The sequence below is a fragment of the Dasypus novemcinctus genome, chromosome 9 (assembly GCF_030445035.2).
Source record: "Dasypus novemcinctus isolate mDasNov1 chromosome 9, mDasNov1.1.hap2, whole genome shotgun sequence".
Classification (NCBI taxonomy): Eukaryota; Metazoa; Chordata; class Mammalia; order Cingulata; family Dasypodidae; genus Dasypus; species Dasypus novemcinctus.
In genome coordinates this window covers 10905392-10919981 of record NC_080681.1, presented here as the reverse complement: position 1 = coordinate 10919981, position 14590 = coordinate 10905392, and the positions used below count along the sequence as shown (strand labels likewise).

Here is a 14590-nt window from a genome sequence, read left to right as displayed (position 1 = left end):
GACTATTCTCTTGCCAAATGTGGTGGACAAGAGCATTACTTTAAAGAATAAACAAATATACCACCACTACCGAAGAGATTATAATATCTTTTTAAACTATTTTGCTATGACTATGAACAGAGCAAACCACAAAAAAATCACTTAAACCTTTAGAATATTGTTTTGTAAATAATAGAATATGCTACATCAGGTGCCAAAATATGCTGTCATTTTGTACTTATGGCTCAATTACTGCGTTGATTAAATGTCACAATATTTATAGTAACATGCTAGAAAATCACGGTATAGCATTTCCTTTTACTATGCCACTAATGTTTTATGTTCAGTCTAGAATGGTTTCATTCCTTTCTCACCCTAATTGAGCTAGGAAATAGTTAGTTATCACAAAACGTGGCCCTAGTTTGGCTTCTACCATATATCTTACAAAGAAGTGGGATAAAGTGAGGAAATTACATAAGGAGAAATTGCTCATATGACAACGCTTACATTGACTCAAAATCACAGACAGTAATCACAAGGTGACACTTCCACTATATGAAAGGCAGGTGTTTTTTAGGAATGAATATGATATTAGAGGTTAGTGAATGCTCTTAAATTTTTAACACAAAGGAACAATGAAAATACTAATTGGTAATATTTACTAAAAGTTTTCTCTGAGCTAAGTCCTTTATTTGCATTATGTCATTGAATCCTCATAACAACTTATTTTTCAGATGAAGAAACACATACCAAGTTGAAAGAATTAGCTCACCTCAATGGCAAGTGGCAGAACAGGGATTTTTATGCAGGTCCATCTGACTGCAGAGTTTTCAATCACTACCCTGACCAACTGTCCCCGACTGCTCCTCAAACATACTTCAATGTGTATGTAATACATGAGTGTATGTGCGTCAGTTTGATAAGACTAGGTGGTAAAAGAAACTATAAACCCAATAACCTTTCCTAATAAAACCCCATCAATATTTCAAAGGTAATTAAACAGCTTAACATTTAAGATGTTATTTGAATTTCCTAATTTTTGTACACTTAAAGTCCTGTTTTAAAAATAGTAAAAATAAATTTTTAAAGTGGTTTTAGAATAAATCAGGACTCAGAGAGTTTAAAAAACTTCTGGTTCCAAGACCAATGCATCAGCTGTTTAAAGACAGTTTTTATTTTCTTTATTTAGACTTTTATATGCTATTGACAAAAATATGCTTCATTACAAGTGGATTTTATAAATCAATAAATTAAGGCTTATATTAAGAAATAGTTTTTATCCTAAATTCCTCAGCAATGTCTTTTTTTAAGTCAAGAATAAAATCCCTTGCTTGTCCAGCTTTTCACTTTAACTTAAAAAAAAGTTCCACTACAAATACCATCATTTCTATTACAACTGGAGAGCACCACCTAGAGATGAGAAAAATTCATTGGCCAAGCATCTGGCATAACATTGCTTCTTAAAATTTTTATTTATAGCTGTATTTTCCAAAGTTTACATTAGTGATATTAATAGGGATTATGAAATAAAATTTTTAAAGTTTAATTAAAAATGATGTCTTGGTCAAATAAGACAAGGAAAAGCTGAATTAAAGTTAAATTAGGGAAGCAGATGTGGCTCAAGCAATTGGGCTCCTGTCTTCCATACGGGGGGTTCCAGGTTCTATTCCCGGGGCCTTCTGGTGAAGGCAAGCTGGCCTACATCGTGGAGATCTGGCCTGGGCCACAGAGAGCTGGGCCACGCTGTGGTGAGCTGGCCTGAGTTGCACGCTGATGCAACAAGATGATACAACAACAATAAAGAAAAAAAAGAGACACAGAGGAGAGACAATGAGAGTTGCAGTAAACCAGGGAGCTGAGCTGGCTCAAGGAATTGGATGCCTCTCCCCCACATTCAGGGATCCTGGGATTGGTTCCTGATTGGTGCCTCCTAAAGAGAAAGACAAGAAGACAAGCAGACGCAGAAAAATGCACAGCGAATGGACACAGAGAGAAGACAGCAAGTGAGGTGGCATGGGGGGTGGTGGGGGTAGGGAATAAATTGAATAAAATAAATCTTTAAAAAAAGTTAAAATGATTTCTCTATCGTAGGACTTCTCAAAATAACAATGGCCAAAATTTACTGAATGCTCACTCTGAGCCAGCTACCATGTTACAAGCTTTAAACAGATTACTTTATTTAATCCTCATCATTCTATGAAATGGATACTATTTTAACCCCAATTTACAGATAAGAAAACTGAGGTTGGGAAGCGGACTTGGCCAGAGGTTAGGGCATCTGTCTACCACATGGGAGGTCCACAGTTCAAACCCTGGGCCTCGTTGATCCGTGTGCAGCTGGCCCACGTGCAGTGCTGATGCACGCAAGGAGTGCTGTGCCAATGCAGGGGTGTTCCCCACGTAGGGGAGCCCCACACACAAGGAAAGCCGCCCAGTGCCAAAGAAAGTGCACCCTGTCCAAGAATGGCGCCGCACACACGGAGAGCTGACGCAACAAAAAGAGAAATGGATTCCTGTGCCGCTGACAACAAAAGTGGACAAAGAAGAACATGCAGCAGATAGACACAGAGAACAGACAATTGCGGGGGGTGGCGGGGGGCGGGGGAGAGAAATAAATAAAAAATAAATCTTAAAAAAAAAACAAAAAAACCTGAGGCTTAAAAAAGTTAATTAACTTGCTCAAAGTCACACAGCTAGTAAGTAATGGTCAGTCTGGCTTCAAAATCTGCTCTTAAATATTCCAGAGACCATAATTGGCAGTCAAAAGGCTGAATTCAAGATGCAGATAAATTTTTAGTCTGCTCAATGTTGTCAACATTAAAATACTGGAAGAGGAAAACGGACTTTGGCCCAGTGGTTAGGGCGTCCGTCTACCATATGGGAGGTCCGCGGTTCAAACCCCGGGCCTCCTTGACCCGTGTGGAGCTGGCCATGTGCAGCGCTGATGCGCGCAAGGAGTGCCGTGCCACGCAAGGGTGTCCCCCGCGTGGGGGAGCCCCACGCGCAAGGAGTGCGCCCGTGAGGAAAAGCCGCCCAGCGTGAAAAGAAAGAGCAGCCTGCCCAGGAATGGCGCCGCCCACACTTCCCGTCCGCTGATGACAACAGAAGCGGACAAAGAAACAAGATGCAGCAAATAGACACCAAGAACAGACAACCAGGGGAGGGGGGGGAAATCAAATAAATAAATAAATCTTTAAAAAAAAAAAAAATACTGGAAGATTTTAAAATAAAAACCTGTGTACCCAAGTTCTTTTGAAATCATTTGAAAAATAGGAAGATCTAGGGATATTGGACAGCAAGTCTACATGGAAAAAATTAGCTTAAGCCCTTTTAGAAGGGGACTGTATTCTCCAATTTACCCAGCCCTTAAATTAAATAAGGATTAGTTCTCAGACCCTGCCTATTTCACTTATTTTTGCTACCCACCAGTTTGCCACCCTTGCACTACTGCACACAATCAAGTCTTTAATATGGAAATGAATACTGACAGTCTCTGTAAGAGTGAAAAGGGAGACGCAGTGTTCCCCAAACTTATTTGAATAAATTTTCAAATGCTGAATACATTTTGGAAATAGTGATCTATAAGCAGTTATAATTACTGTAACCACATAAAGGGATTTGATATTTAGAGAAATACCAAAATGTGAATGAAGGACATGGAAACTACTTACAAATATTAGTCCTGATATCAGAGATGATGTCCCTGTAAGTGCCACATAGAATTTGGGCGTCAGTGAATTTAAAAATACTGTCACTGTCAAAAGAAAACAAAAAAAGGTTTTAAAAAAAATGCACATTCAAAGTACTATAGTTACAAATATGCAGATGTGTTTATGAGTGGAGGAACATAGTGGTATTAATATCTAGCAAGAGATTCATTCAAGAAAGTTGTAATTTTTAAAAAAGATAATTTAAATTCCTATCATAGCCTATCTTAAAAATGAATTCACACTTGGAAGGGCAAAATTTTACACTGTTTGTTAAATAAGCAGCTAATCAAAATGAAATTATTTGTCTTGCTTTTGAGAACAAAACTAAGAACTTAGCAGTCATATTTTTGACAGACGTTTGTGTTAATCTATAAGGTAAGAAGCTAAACAAACCTCCTTTTACAATGGAGGTTTAAAACTACTCCTTATTTTGGTGAGAGACAGACCAGTGTTTCAAATTAGAATGATAGAATTCTGACTTAGTGAGGGGGGAAGAAAGTGTCATGTACTTGATATGTTAGAGGCAAAATAGTTCAAAGAGAAAAGCAACAAACTGAGAGCTCTCTGCCCGACTTGCTGTGAAATCCTAAATCAGATTCTTCACATAGAATAACTGTCTCATAAATAATAAAAATCTCTAATAGCCAAATATTCTCATCTTTTATATGGTATATCTAGTTAACATGTAGAAAAATAGCATTTCACTGAGCATACAAACTGTCATTAAGCATTTCATTCACCTGTTACAGAGAACAACCAGTTAGCTCTTTCAAATAATCTAAGGTCAATTTAGCTAGTTTTAATGTTACTTATATCTGAATTTACATATTATCTTGCTCCTAAAAAGTACAAGAATAATTCATAACACCTCTTTCATGTGATCTCATAGAATAGAAAACGGGATAAACCACTGCACTGATAAGCAAAGACATCACATAACAGAAATACATGCACATTGTTCTGGGTTGCTGCTCAGAGCTTGAGTGAAATATTGTCAAGACATGGTAACAGGCCAAAGGCCACACCTACTTTATCCTGGCTAAAGTCAGAGGACAATTATCTGCAGAATCCACAGGGATTATCCCTTCTTACGTGTCTGTATCTTCAGCCTAAACTACATACCAAGTGGTCTACAAATTTTGCATGAACTAATGAACTGCTGTATGCGACTCTCCTTACTTCCTGCACTATTCTGTTTTACTGTTTAAGATAAAGCCTACAACAAAGAATAAGACATAAATATCACGAAAACGATTTTTTGGCAGATCTATTTTAAAACACGAAAATAGTTGACTAGAAGATCACGGCATTTTGAGATTTTTGCGCTCTGGGTGTGAGTTCTTTGAAATCTTTGTTCATCATTGATTTGGGGGCGTGGGTTCTTTTAGCTGGGTGTCAGGAGACTCAAAGGAATGATTTTGAATGGGGTCTACCAATGGCGGAATAGGAATTCTGTATGCAAGCCTAAGAGTGCTCTCTTCGGTCTTACCACCTGAAGCTTACAGCCCGTCAGGTGGTTTTTTCCGTCCGGTAAACGAGGACGGGAGAGAGAGGGCGGATCCGCAAAACTCCAGGGAGGAGCCAGTAGCTGCAGTTCCCGTTTGACAATCAGCTGCAGGGTTGCGGCCCAAGAGAAAAAGAACGCGCTTGCCAGGCATCACCCACCTCATTCTCCAAAGCCCTCCAGTGTCTACAGAGAATCTCTGCCCTTTGGCCCTTGCCCCCGGCACCTCTCCTGGACCCCTACCCGTCCCTGGGGAGGTCTGGGCCTCTCACCCGCTGCCAAGTTCTCACACAGCCTCAGCGGGACCCTCAGAGCGTAAAGCAGCCCCAACCCCACCACGAACCACAGCGAGGCCCCAGTTCCCGCCAACCCGGCCCGCAGCCGCTCCTTCCAGCCCAGCGGCGAGCTCAGGCCTGGAGCAGGTGCAGAGGAAGATGCCGCAGCACTAGCTGCTTCGCCCAAGCCGTCGACGTCCGCCATCTTGCCGTTTCCGCAGGCTCCGGGCGCTGGGAGGGGGAGAAGGGCAGGAAACCCGTACTCGGGAATCCTGGGATAGTGGAGGACCTGAAATTGGCCTATTTGAAGGCCGAATCCTGAGAGCGGGAACCGAAGATTTGGCCCGTGCTGATGAATGTCCCCAGACTGAGACTACATATTCCTTCGAGGACTGGGGAAGGGGCGGATATCGGCACCTGTTCTGAAGGAACTGCACTGAGCTGTGAGCCGGAGTGGTGTTTTTGCTTACATAAGAGGTGAGAGTCATCTTTCACCCCATTCCTGGGGTTGGAAAACCCATCGATCATTCCAGGAGCCGAATAGCGTTTAATGCTTTGGACCAGGCTGCCACGGAGATCATTGGTGGCTGGAAATCTTATATGAGTAGCAACTGCTATTTGGTCGGACGCAATTTAGAGCTCCTGCGCCAAAAGCAGTCGAAACACGCCTGCAGCGTCCAAGAAACGAATGAGGGAGCCGATGTGGCTCAGTAGTTGAGCCCCGGCTTCTCACATCGGAGGTCCAGGGTTAAGTCCCCGGCCCCGGTACCTCCAAAACAGAAAAAGAAATGAATGAGGAAAGGACTGTAACTCAGATAATCAACCTAAAGTCACTTAAGGCGGAGACGACTTCCGGGTGTACCGGCACGCAGAGCCGCTACCTCCGCCAGTAATTGACATGGCGGCCCTCCGTGGGCGTTCTGGGGCGGGTCCTTCGGGCTGCCCCCGCGGTAATTCCATCACTCGGCTTCCTTCCCGGCCTGCCTAGCGCGGGTAGACGGGCTGGGCCAGAGCAGCCCAAGATGGCCGACTTCGAGGATCGGGTGTCGGATGAGGAGAAGGTAAGGGGGCTCTCTTTCACTCTCTGTCGCTCGCTCTGTCTTATCTCCTTTCCTGCCAGGGAACAGAGGCCCGAGTCTGCTGCGCTGAGAACCCTGACAGTGTCCTCAGGGAAAAGAAGCGTCTCGGCCGGTGCAGGCTTAAGCTCTCCGCAGTTGGGACGCTTCCTTCTCTAGAGGTTTCGCTCTGCCTCACGGTGGCTCTAGCTCCCCATGCCACAACTCTTTCCTTTTCCTCCCGGGCCTGAGGCCCAGCCCAGTGGCCTTCCTGCGTGGGTAGAGACTTTCTCCTATTGAATCATGACCTGGACACTTGGTCTGTAATTATGGGAGGGGGCAAAGGTGATGTCGCGAAGTGACAAGAAGCAGTTCCTTTACCGCCTTTTGCTGCCGGGGTTCGTCCCATCCCCCTATTTTTAGATATGATTGGGACTAATTTAGGGCGAGTAACTTCCTGGTCGGGGTGGCCTCTTAACTTCCCTTTTGCTCCTCCTTCCTCAGGAAGTGATTTTGCTGTCACGACTCTTCTACTGGGAGAGGGTCCCGTGTGTTGCCCGCCTTAATATATACCCACCTTTTTTTCAGATACCGTCGGCTTAACTAATTCGTTGTAGTAAATGTTGAAGCCTTAATGCATTTGCTTCAGAATCTGAACACCTATTTTCCCTGTACTTATTCTTTTAGTAACATGTATGTCTTACGCGCTCTTAAAGATAATTTTTGAAAAATAATTTTCGGTTTCGGACATTCTTGTTAAATCAAGACTAGCCGGTAGTTTTTGTTTGTTTGTTTGTTTTTTAAAGCTCAGAAAAATTTTACAATAGCACATAGACCTCATATTATCCCATTGAAATTTGAACAAAGCATCCTGCCTTCTTTATCTGATGCTCCGCTGTGGTGATTATAGTTAAATTAATCAGTGTGTAATTATTATATTTCTTCTTTTTAAGTGTTAAATACAAAATACCTTAATTAGGTGGAATAACTTTTTCTGACAATTGCATAACTTTCTTGACAATTCGCCAGGCTTTTCGGTAGATACGTGGTTTAAGGGCCTGTAGAAATTAGACTTAACTCATTAGATAACTCGTTAGAGTTTTGCACAAGTAAGGACAAGAATCACGTCTTTTGTTTCCCACAGCAGCTCTTACAAAATGTGCACCCTTAAATGCTCTGTAAATGTGTCTAGGCTCTTTCTTTTTTTAATTCAAGAGACTGAGATAGGGTGCGTGTACTGTATTGATCTAGGAGTCCTGCATACAAAACAAAATACCCACATATGGCATGCCATTGTTAATTGCTGAAGAATATGCTAAACACTAAAAAGCCATTGAACATTTTAGCATTAATTTTCTCATATTTGGAAATTGATTCTTATGTTGAATAAAATTTGGAAAAAAGGGAATCATGGATTTATGCTGGAGAGAAACTAATCAAATGTTAATTCTAAAACAAGTAGTTATGATTAATATAAAATTGAATTACAGTGAAAATCATGGACTAACAAAATTTCTGTTAGCCTAATGGTCCACTTATTTGAGCAAAAATTTGGTTCCAACAAAATTTCCCTAAGAATTTAGATAATTTGAGGTTTATTATGCCCAAATGATAGATTTTGGTTACCAGTGTTGCTAGGTTTTTGTTTTTGAATCTAGGTTAGAATTCCTTTTTAATTAAATTTGGGAAAATAAATGTGCATTCTTTTTAAATTTTATTATTTTTTTCTTCTATCTTTAAATATGTATTTCATGGTGCAAATTAAAGTGTCTTTAGATACTGATAGTAACATTAGTAGTCTCCTTTTTAAACAGGTCTTGACCAGTCTCTTATTTCCCAGTATACTTTTTTGTTGGTTATTTTAATGACATAACAAGCAAATCTTAATTAGGTAATTTGACTGTCAGAAAAAGTTGATGAATTTTATATTAGTTAAATACTTTTTAGATTAACGATGTCTTCATTAGTGTGGATAATTAAAAATAGCTGATATAGTAAAAATCTCAAAAAGCAAATCGAAATGAAGTTATTTGAAATTGTTAAATTTTATTCCAGGTAGAATAAGATCCATTATCTATTTTGAATCTGTAAGTCAAAAGAAAGGGTTTTGACTTGTTAGAATAGTTCAGTTAGATCTCCTCCAGCTTCATTACCTACCTTGCCCCTTTATCCTCCAGGTCTCTGATTCTTTACAACTGAATTCAACAATTGAGAAAGTACGTTTAGCATTCATACACAATAACCCTTACATGAAATTTTTGTCGTATTTGACTTTCCCAGCTAAGGCACTATTAAAAACTGATTTTTATTAAGGTATTTTGAGCCTTAGTTTGTATTGTTTTGGTAATCTAAAGTTTCATCTTTTTCTCTTTTTAATTTTTTAAAAAATAAATCAGTTTTATTGACACATATTAGTAAAGCATAAAATGCATCCAAAGTGTACAGTCAGTGGTACTTGGCATATTCATATGGGTTTTGATTTTTGTGTTTTCTTTAACTCTTTTTAACTAAGACCTCAGCTGCATTTGATTTGGGGTTTTTAAAGGCATGGATATCATGATGCCAAATATATTTTAATACTGTTTCTTGTTTCTATTACATTTTGCTGAAAGCAGTAAACCCTGAGGTGCATTTGTTGGTAATGGTCTCTGATTTCCTTGCAAGTATTTCTGTAAAAGCAATAAAATCCACCGTTCTCTTAACTAACTGCTGAAGTTTTTATGACTTTATAAAGAGGAAGTTGGGTTTTTTAACTTCTGCCTTATTACCTGAAATGGTCATGATGAGCTGTCTAAATGAACCAGGAAGTTGAAAGTGTGGTAGCTTGCAGAAATAAATGCTTTTCGCCTTATCCTCGAGTTTACAGTTTCTGAGAATGAGCTAGACTCTTCTCTTACCTAGTTCCAAATGTTTAAGACCTATGTGACCAGATCCCATAATTAGGGAGCTTGAAATATGAGATGAACTACCTGTTTGGATTCTTTGCATTTTCTGTTTCCTTTATTTCATGATTCAGCATTTTTAAAACATAAATGCAAAAAGAATTTTAAGGCTGAAAAAAAGTGTTACTGGTATATTTATTTTTCCCTCAGCCTAACTGGTAGGATATTTGTGTATAACTTCAAAAATATTATACTTAGAAGTGGATCTAGATGCCTCAAGTTTAAACAGTGATACTGTCTTTAAGGAATTCTTTTTTAAGAAGTGGAGTTTATCAAAATTATTTTAGGAGAGATGTAGAAGATATTATAAATAGATGCAAGGATTTGAGGGCTCTGCTATGTCTCATGAAAAATATTTGTACTTTGAAACTGGATTTCCTTTATCATATATCAACCTCCCTAGTAAATTACTAGATAATTTACTTGGCTGCTTTCTAATAAGTCACTGATTAGTATTAATGCTTTCATACTTTCATCAGCACTTCTTTTCCATTAGCTTTGCTGAATATGCATATAATTTAAAAATCCTTGGGCAAGAACGTAAAGCATAAACACATACAAACTCAATTTCTATGTAACTATGAGTGAAAATACCAGAATAGAGGCATCGTTTAATGAATTATAAATGAGGTATTGCAATTTATCAGAAAAGAATGATTCTTCCTATCGGAAAATTTTACCCTGCTGTGCTTCTAGCCACCTGTGTGATTTTGGAAAATCATTTTGGGGCCTCAGTTTCCTTCTAAAATAGAGAGGCAGGGAGAATAGGATCAAACCAACGAACTTAATTCAAACTCTGATGAAACATTAAAATGTTCCAGGAGGTTCTGTCATAGTCTACTTTCCCACATTTGCCCTCAAAATGAGACTGAGTTCCTTGGGAACTGAAAGCATGTCTCTTTGCCTAGTATGTAGTATAGTACCAGGTACGTAGTATAGACAGTCTACTGGTATGGTATGAAAGAGATCACAGCTTAATTAATTTTCATGTTTCTACGACTCTGTCTCTATCATTCCCTAAAAATCCACCTTCCCTTCCCCATTTATTTCTGGTACTCTGATTATTTTTTTGTGGTCAGGAATGTGTCCACACTCTGCGTGCTTCTTTGGGCATTCATTGTGTCTACTGAGCACCTGCTGCTGTCAGTTCCATGCCATTGTTAGAAACATTTGTATTCCCTGGGAGCATTTTCCTAGTCATTCCCATAAGGCTGTAAAGCTTTATGGATATTAAAATGACTACGTATATATATGTCAAGTCATTAAGATGAAAGTATTTCATCTGCTGTAAATCCTCTTTTAGCATTCAGAAAAACACATTCACACATACTATAAGACCAGATAGTGTTTGCTCTTTTATTTTTCTAGTGCATGAACTTTCTTATAAAAAAAAATTTTTTTTAATTTTCTTATACAGATTAACTCATGACTAAAAATCCTGTTTAGGAGAATTAGTCATGATACTGACTATTGGGGATTTCTGAACTAGATGATTTTTAATATCCATCCACTATTATTTCTCTTCCCTTAATCAGGACCTCCTGCCAGACTGTATTTCTGTTTGTTTCACCACTATTCTCTTTTAAAGTCATAAAGGCTGAGAACATTGGCATTATCTTTTTTTACTCTTAGCCCCTTCTCTCCTCATTTAGTATTCAAATCCTGTAAATTCTTCCTTCCTCTCATTAAATTCTGTTCCTCCATTTCATTTAATTTAAAAAATTTTAGGTATATAGATGCTTAAAATTAAAATGGTAAAAAAGGGCATGTTAAAAAGTCCCTTCCACTCCTATTCTTCTGCCACCCAGGTCCCCTGAGGTAGCCAACATTACCAGTTTCTTTTGTGTTTTTCCTGTTCTATGCAAATATGAGCAAACTTTTCACCTAACCATATCTCTAACCTTGTCCACATTCCTTTTGCCATTGTCTTATTAAGGACTTCTTCTTATGCTGGAATTATTTTTATCGAGATAACATATAACACAGAATTTCCCCTTTTAGCAACTTACATATATATACAATTCAGTGATACCAGTTACATTCACAAGATTGTGCCACCATCCATTACCAAAATTTTTTCATCTCTCAAACAAAAAGTCTATCCATTAAGCAATACTTAACCATCCTTCCCTAGCTCCTGGTAAACTTTTTATTTACTTTTTTTTTTTTTTTTTTTTTTTTTTTTTAAGATTTATTTATTTTATTTAATTTCCCCCCCTCCCCTGGTTGTCTGTTCTTGGTGTCTGTTTGCTGCGTCTTGTTTCTTTGTCCGCTTCTGTTGTCGTCAGCGGCACCCGCTTCTGTTGTCGTCAGCGGCACGGGAAGTGTGGGCGGCGCCATTCCTGGGCAGGCTGCTCTTTCTTTTCACGCTGGGCGGCTTTCCTCACGGGCGCACTCCTTGCGCGTGGGGCTCCCCCACGCGGGGGACACCCTTGCGTGGCACGGCACTCCTTGCGCGCATCAGCACTGCGCATGGCCAGCTCCACACGGGTCAAGGCGGCCCGGGGTTTGAACCGCGGACCTCCCATATGGTAGACGGACGCCCTAACCACTGGGCCAAAGTCCGTTTCCCTTTATTTACTTTCTGACTCTGTGAATTTGTTTTTCTAGATACTTAACATAAGTGAAATTGTATAATATTTGTCCTTCTGAGTCTGACTTATCTCAATAGGATGCCTTCAAGTTTCATCCATGTTTCTAGAAACTACAAAAACTTCATTTCCAGCTACAGTGCAATTAATTCTGACTCCTTATCTATCCAGAGTTGGCCACATGCCATAGGTTAAGGGCACTTCTTTACAAGATTGCCCTTCAGACACCAGCTACATTTTGGGCGACCAGGCTACCTATATTTCTGAACAATCGGCTACAAATTTGGGGATTCCCACCACCACCTAGACTTTGATAATTCACTGCAATGCCTCGGAAATCACTGAAAGAGCTGTTCTTAACGATTATAGTTTTATTATCACAAAAGAAGTACAAATGGAGAAGCTAAAAGAAAAGACACATAGGGTGAGGTCTGAGATGGTCTCACATGTGAACTTCCCTGGCCTCTCCATGTAGATTCAAAATACATCACTCTGTGCACAGTGTCTTCTCAATCATGGAAGTAATCTGAGCTTCAATGCCAAGAGCTTTAATTGGGGTTTAATTATGTAGGCATGATTGATGGAATCAGTGCCTACGTTGTTGAACTAATTTCCGGTTTCCTTCCCTTTACCATAAATAATGGTATTTATACTTACAGAATAAAACCAGACTTGATAGCAAGATAGCAAAACTACTGCAGTGGACTCGTTTTATCCTACTTTTTCTTTTATTATCTCCAAATTAACTCTCTGTTCGTACCAAACTCATCCTACTTAGAAAAGTCTGTTTTTCTCCTCACCTTTTTTCTTTTTTTCTCATTGTTCTCATTTGTAATACCCTCCTCTCCCTCCCCACCCCCAGTATGAAAACACTTTTCGGAGTCCATCTTAGATCCTACCTCCCTCTTCTTGATAGTTGTCTTTTACAAATCCAGCTCATATTCATCTCCTTCCTCTTAAGTTCTGTGTCATATATTACCTGTACTACTGATTTGGCACTTTTGCTGTTTTGAATTATATTTATTTTTAAGTGATTGACACATCTTTACTGAGGCTATTAACTTTTGTTTGTAGAAGGTGTTGTGCTAGCAATGGTAATAATGTATACAATGATTGAAAAGCCAAGGTGCTTGATTCTATGTTTGTCTTTATGTTCTTTGTATCTGCCAACACTGATTTGCATTTTATATTAGCTTGAGGTAGTGATTCTCAACCTTGGCAGTATATTAGAATCTTTTTGAGGAAGCTTTTAATAATCCTAATGTTCAAGCCCTATTCCATGCAGATCTATTACCTCAGACTCTGGGGGTAGAACCCAAGCATCAGTATTTTTTAAACCTCCCCAGGTAATTTTAATGGGTAGCCAAGATTCAGAATCACTGACTCAAGGCAAAAGGGACTTTATTGGATCTTATAATAAAAATACAGGCATTTACACAGCCTTCAGGCATGATTGGATCCAGGGTTTAAATGATAACCTCTGAATTCAGTCTCATTTTCTCCATCCCTCAGCTCTGCTTTCCTTTGTATTAGAACTGCTCTCAGGCTCCTTATGTTGACAGGTTAGCTGCCAGCAGCTCTGGGATTGAATCCCAGTATCTAAAACAAGGCCTTAAAAAAAAAAAAAAAAAAGCCTGTTAATTAACTCCCTGAACTCTGTCTCAAGTTTATAGAAAGTTGAAACTCAAGAAGAGACTATCCTCAACAACTAGGGATATAACCAGAATTCTGGCAGTAGTAATTCCCATGTTAATGATAGAAGAGATCACCAAGAAAGCAAAGAATGTCTTTCATGATTCTAGTCTTTAAGTTGTATACTATATGCTTTCTAGTCTTATTGTGTATATTTAGCATGCTTGTGTATGCATAGTGTAATACTAAGGATATTATAAGAATTGATACTATTCAATAGAGAAATTTAGCTTAGGTAAATAACAGTATACAATAATTCCATTACATAATGTTCTGTGTCCTTCTATCACTTCACACATTGTTAACTGACTTCTTTCACCATTCTTTTTGTCTTAATCTTCAGTAACCAGCTTAGTGTGCCTGGGATCTAAAAAATTGTGTTTGTTTTTCTTTTGTTGTTGTGTTTTTTGTTTTTTGAGTGAATGAATGACTTGCTAAATACAAAAATCTGAACTTTTAAAGAAGACACATTACTCAAATGTAGTGACATCTAGGCATTTGCTTAGGGGAAAAATAAGTATACGCTATGTCGGTCCATGTTACCTCACTGGATTCTTAAAACAGTTGTAGATATGAGTGGATATTATACTCACAAATGAAGAAATTAAGACTCAGGCAATTAAGTGATGAAGTTGGCAAGTGAAACCAGGTCTGATTCTCAGTGATTTTGAAGAAAAACCCCAATTGGTGAAAAGATAAACCTTCAAGTTAGAATGCCACAACAGCGCATATAGGCACCAGATCTTAAAGGCAGAAAAACTCCTTACCTACTTCCACTAGTCCTGCTTCCATCAAGCATGGTTCTCATGCCTGACTCTCCTCTTTTCTAGTTGGCATTTGCA

General features: G+C 39.0%; 2 protein-coding genes across 13 annotated transcripts in view; one reads left to right on the top strand and one right to left on the bottom strand.

The window, feature by feature from the left end:
* ST7L (suppression of tumorigenicity 7 like) overlaps positions 1-5674 on the bottom strand; it is a 147163-nt gene extending 141489 nt beyond the window's left edge. For 9 of the 12 annotated variants that reach the window (XM_058303033.1, XM_058303035.2, XM_058303038.2 and 6 more), the window contains exons 1-2: positions 5466-5673; positions 3651-3733 (exon numbers count right to left, since the gene is read on the bottom strand). In XM_058303033.1, coding sequence (XP_058159016.1) covers positions 3651-3733; positions 5466-5673 — 291 coding nt within the window. Of the gene's footprint in view, positions 1-3650; positions 3734-5178; positions 5306-5465 lie in introns of those variants that run through there. The other 3 variants (XM_058303041.2, XM_058303040.2, XM_058303039.2) reach the window with 3 other exon arrangements.
* A 112-nt stretch (positions 5675-5786) lies between these two features.
* Positions 5787-14590, top strand: part of CAPZA1 (capping actin protein of muscle Z-line subunit alpha 1) — a 45190-nt gene continuing 36386 nt past the window's right edge. The window contains exon 1 of the mRNA XM_058303042.2: positions 5787-6529. Coding sequence (XP_058159025.1) covers positions 6491-6529 — 39 coding nt within the window. The 5' untranslated portion in view covers positions 5787-6490. The remainder of the gene's footprint in view (positions 6530-14590) is intronic.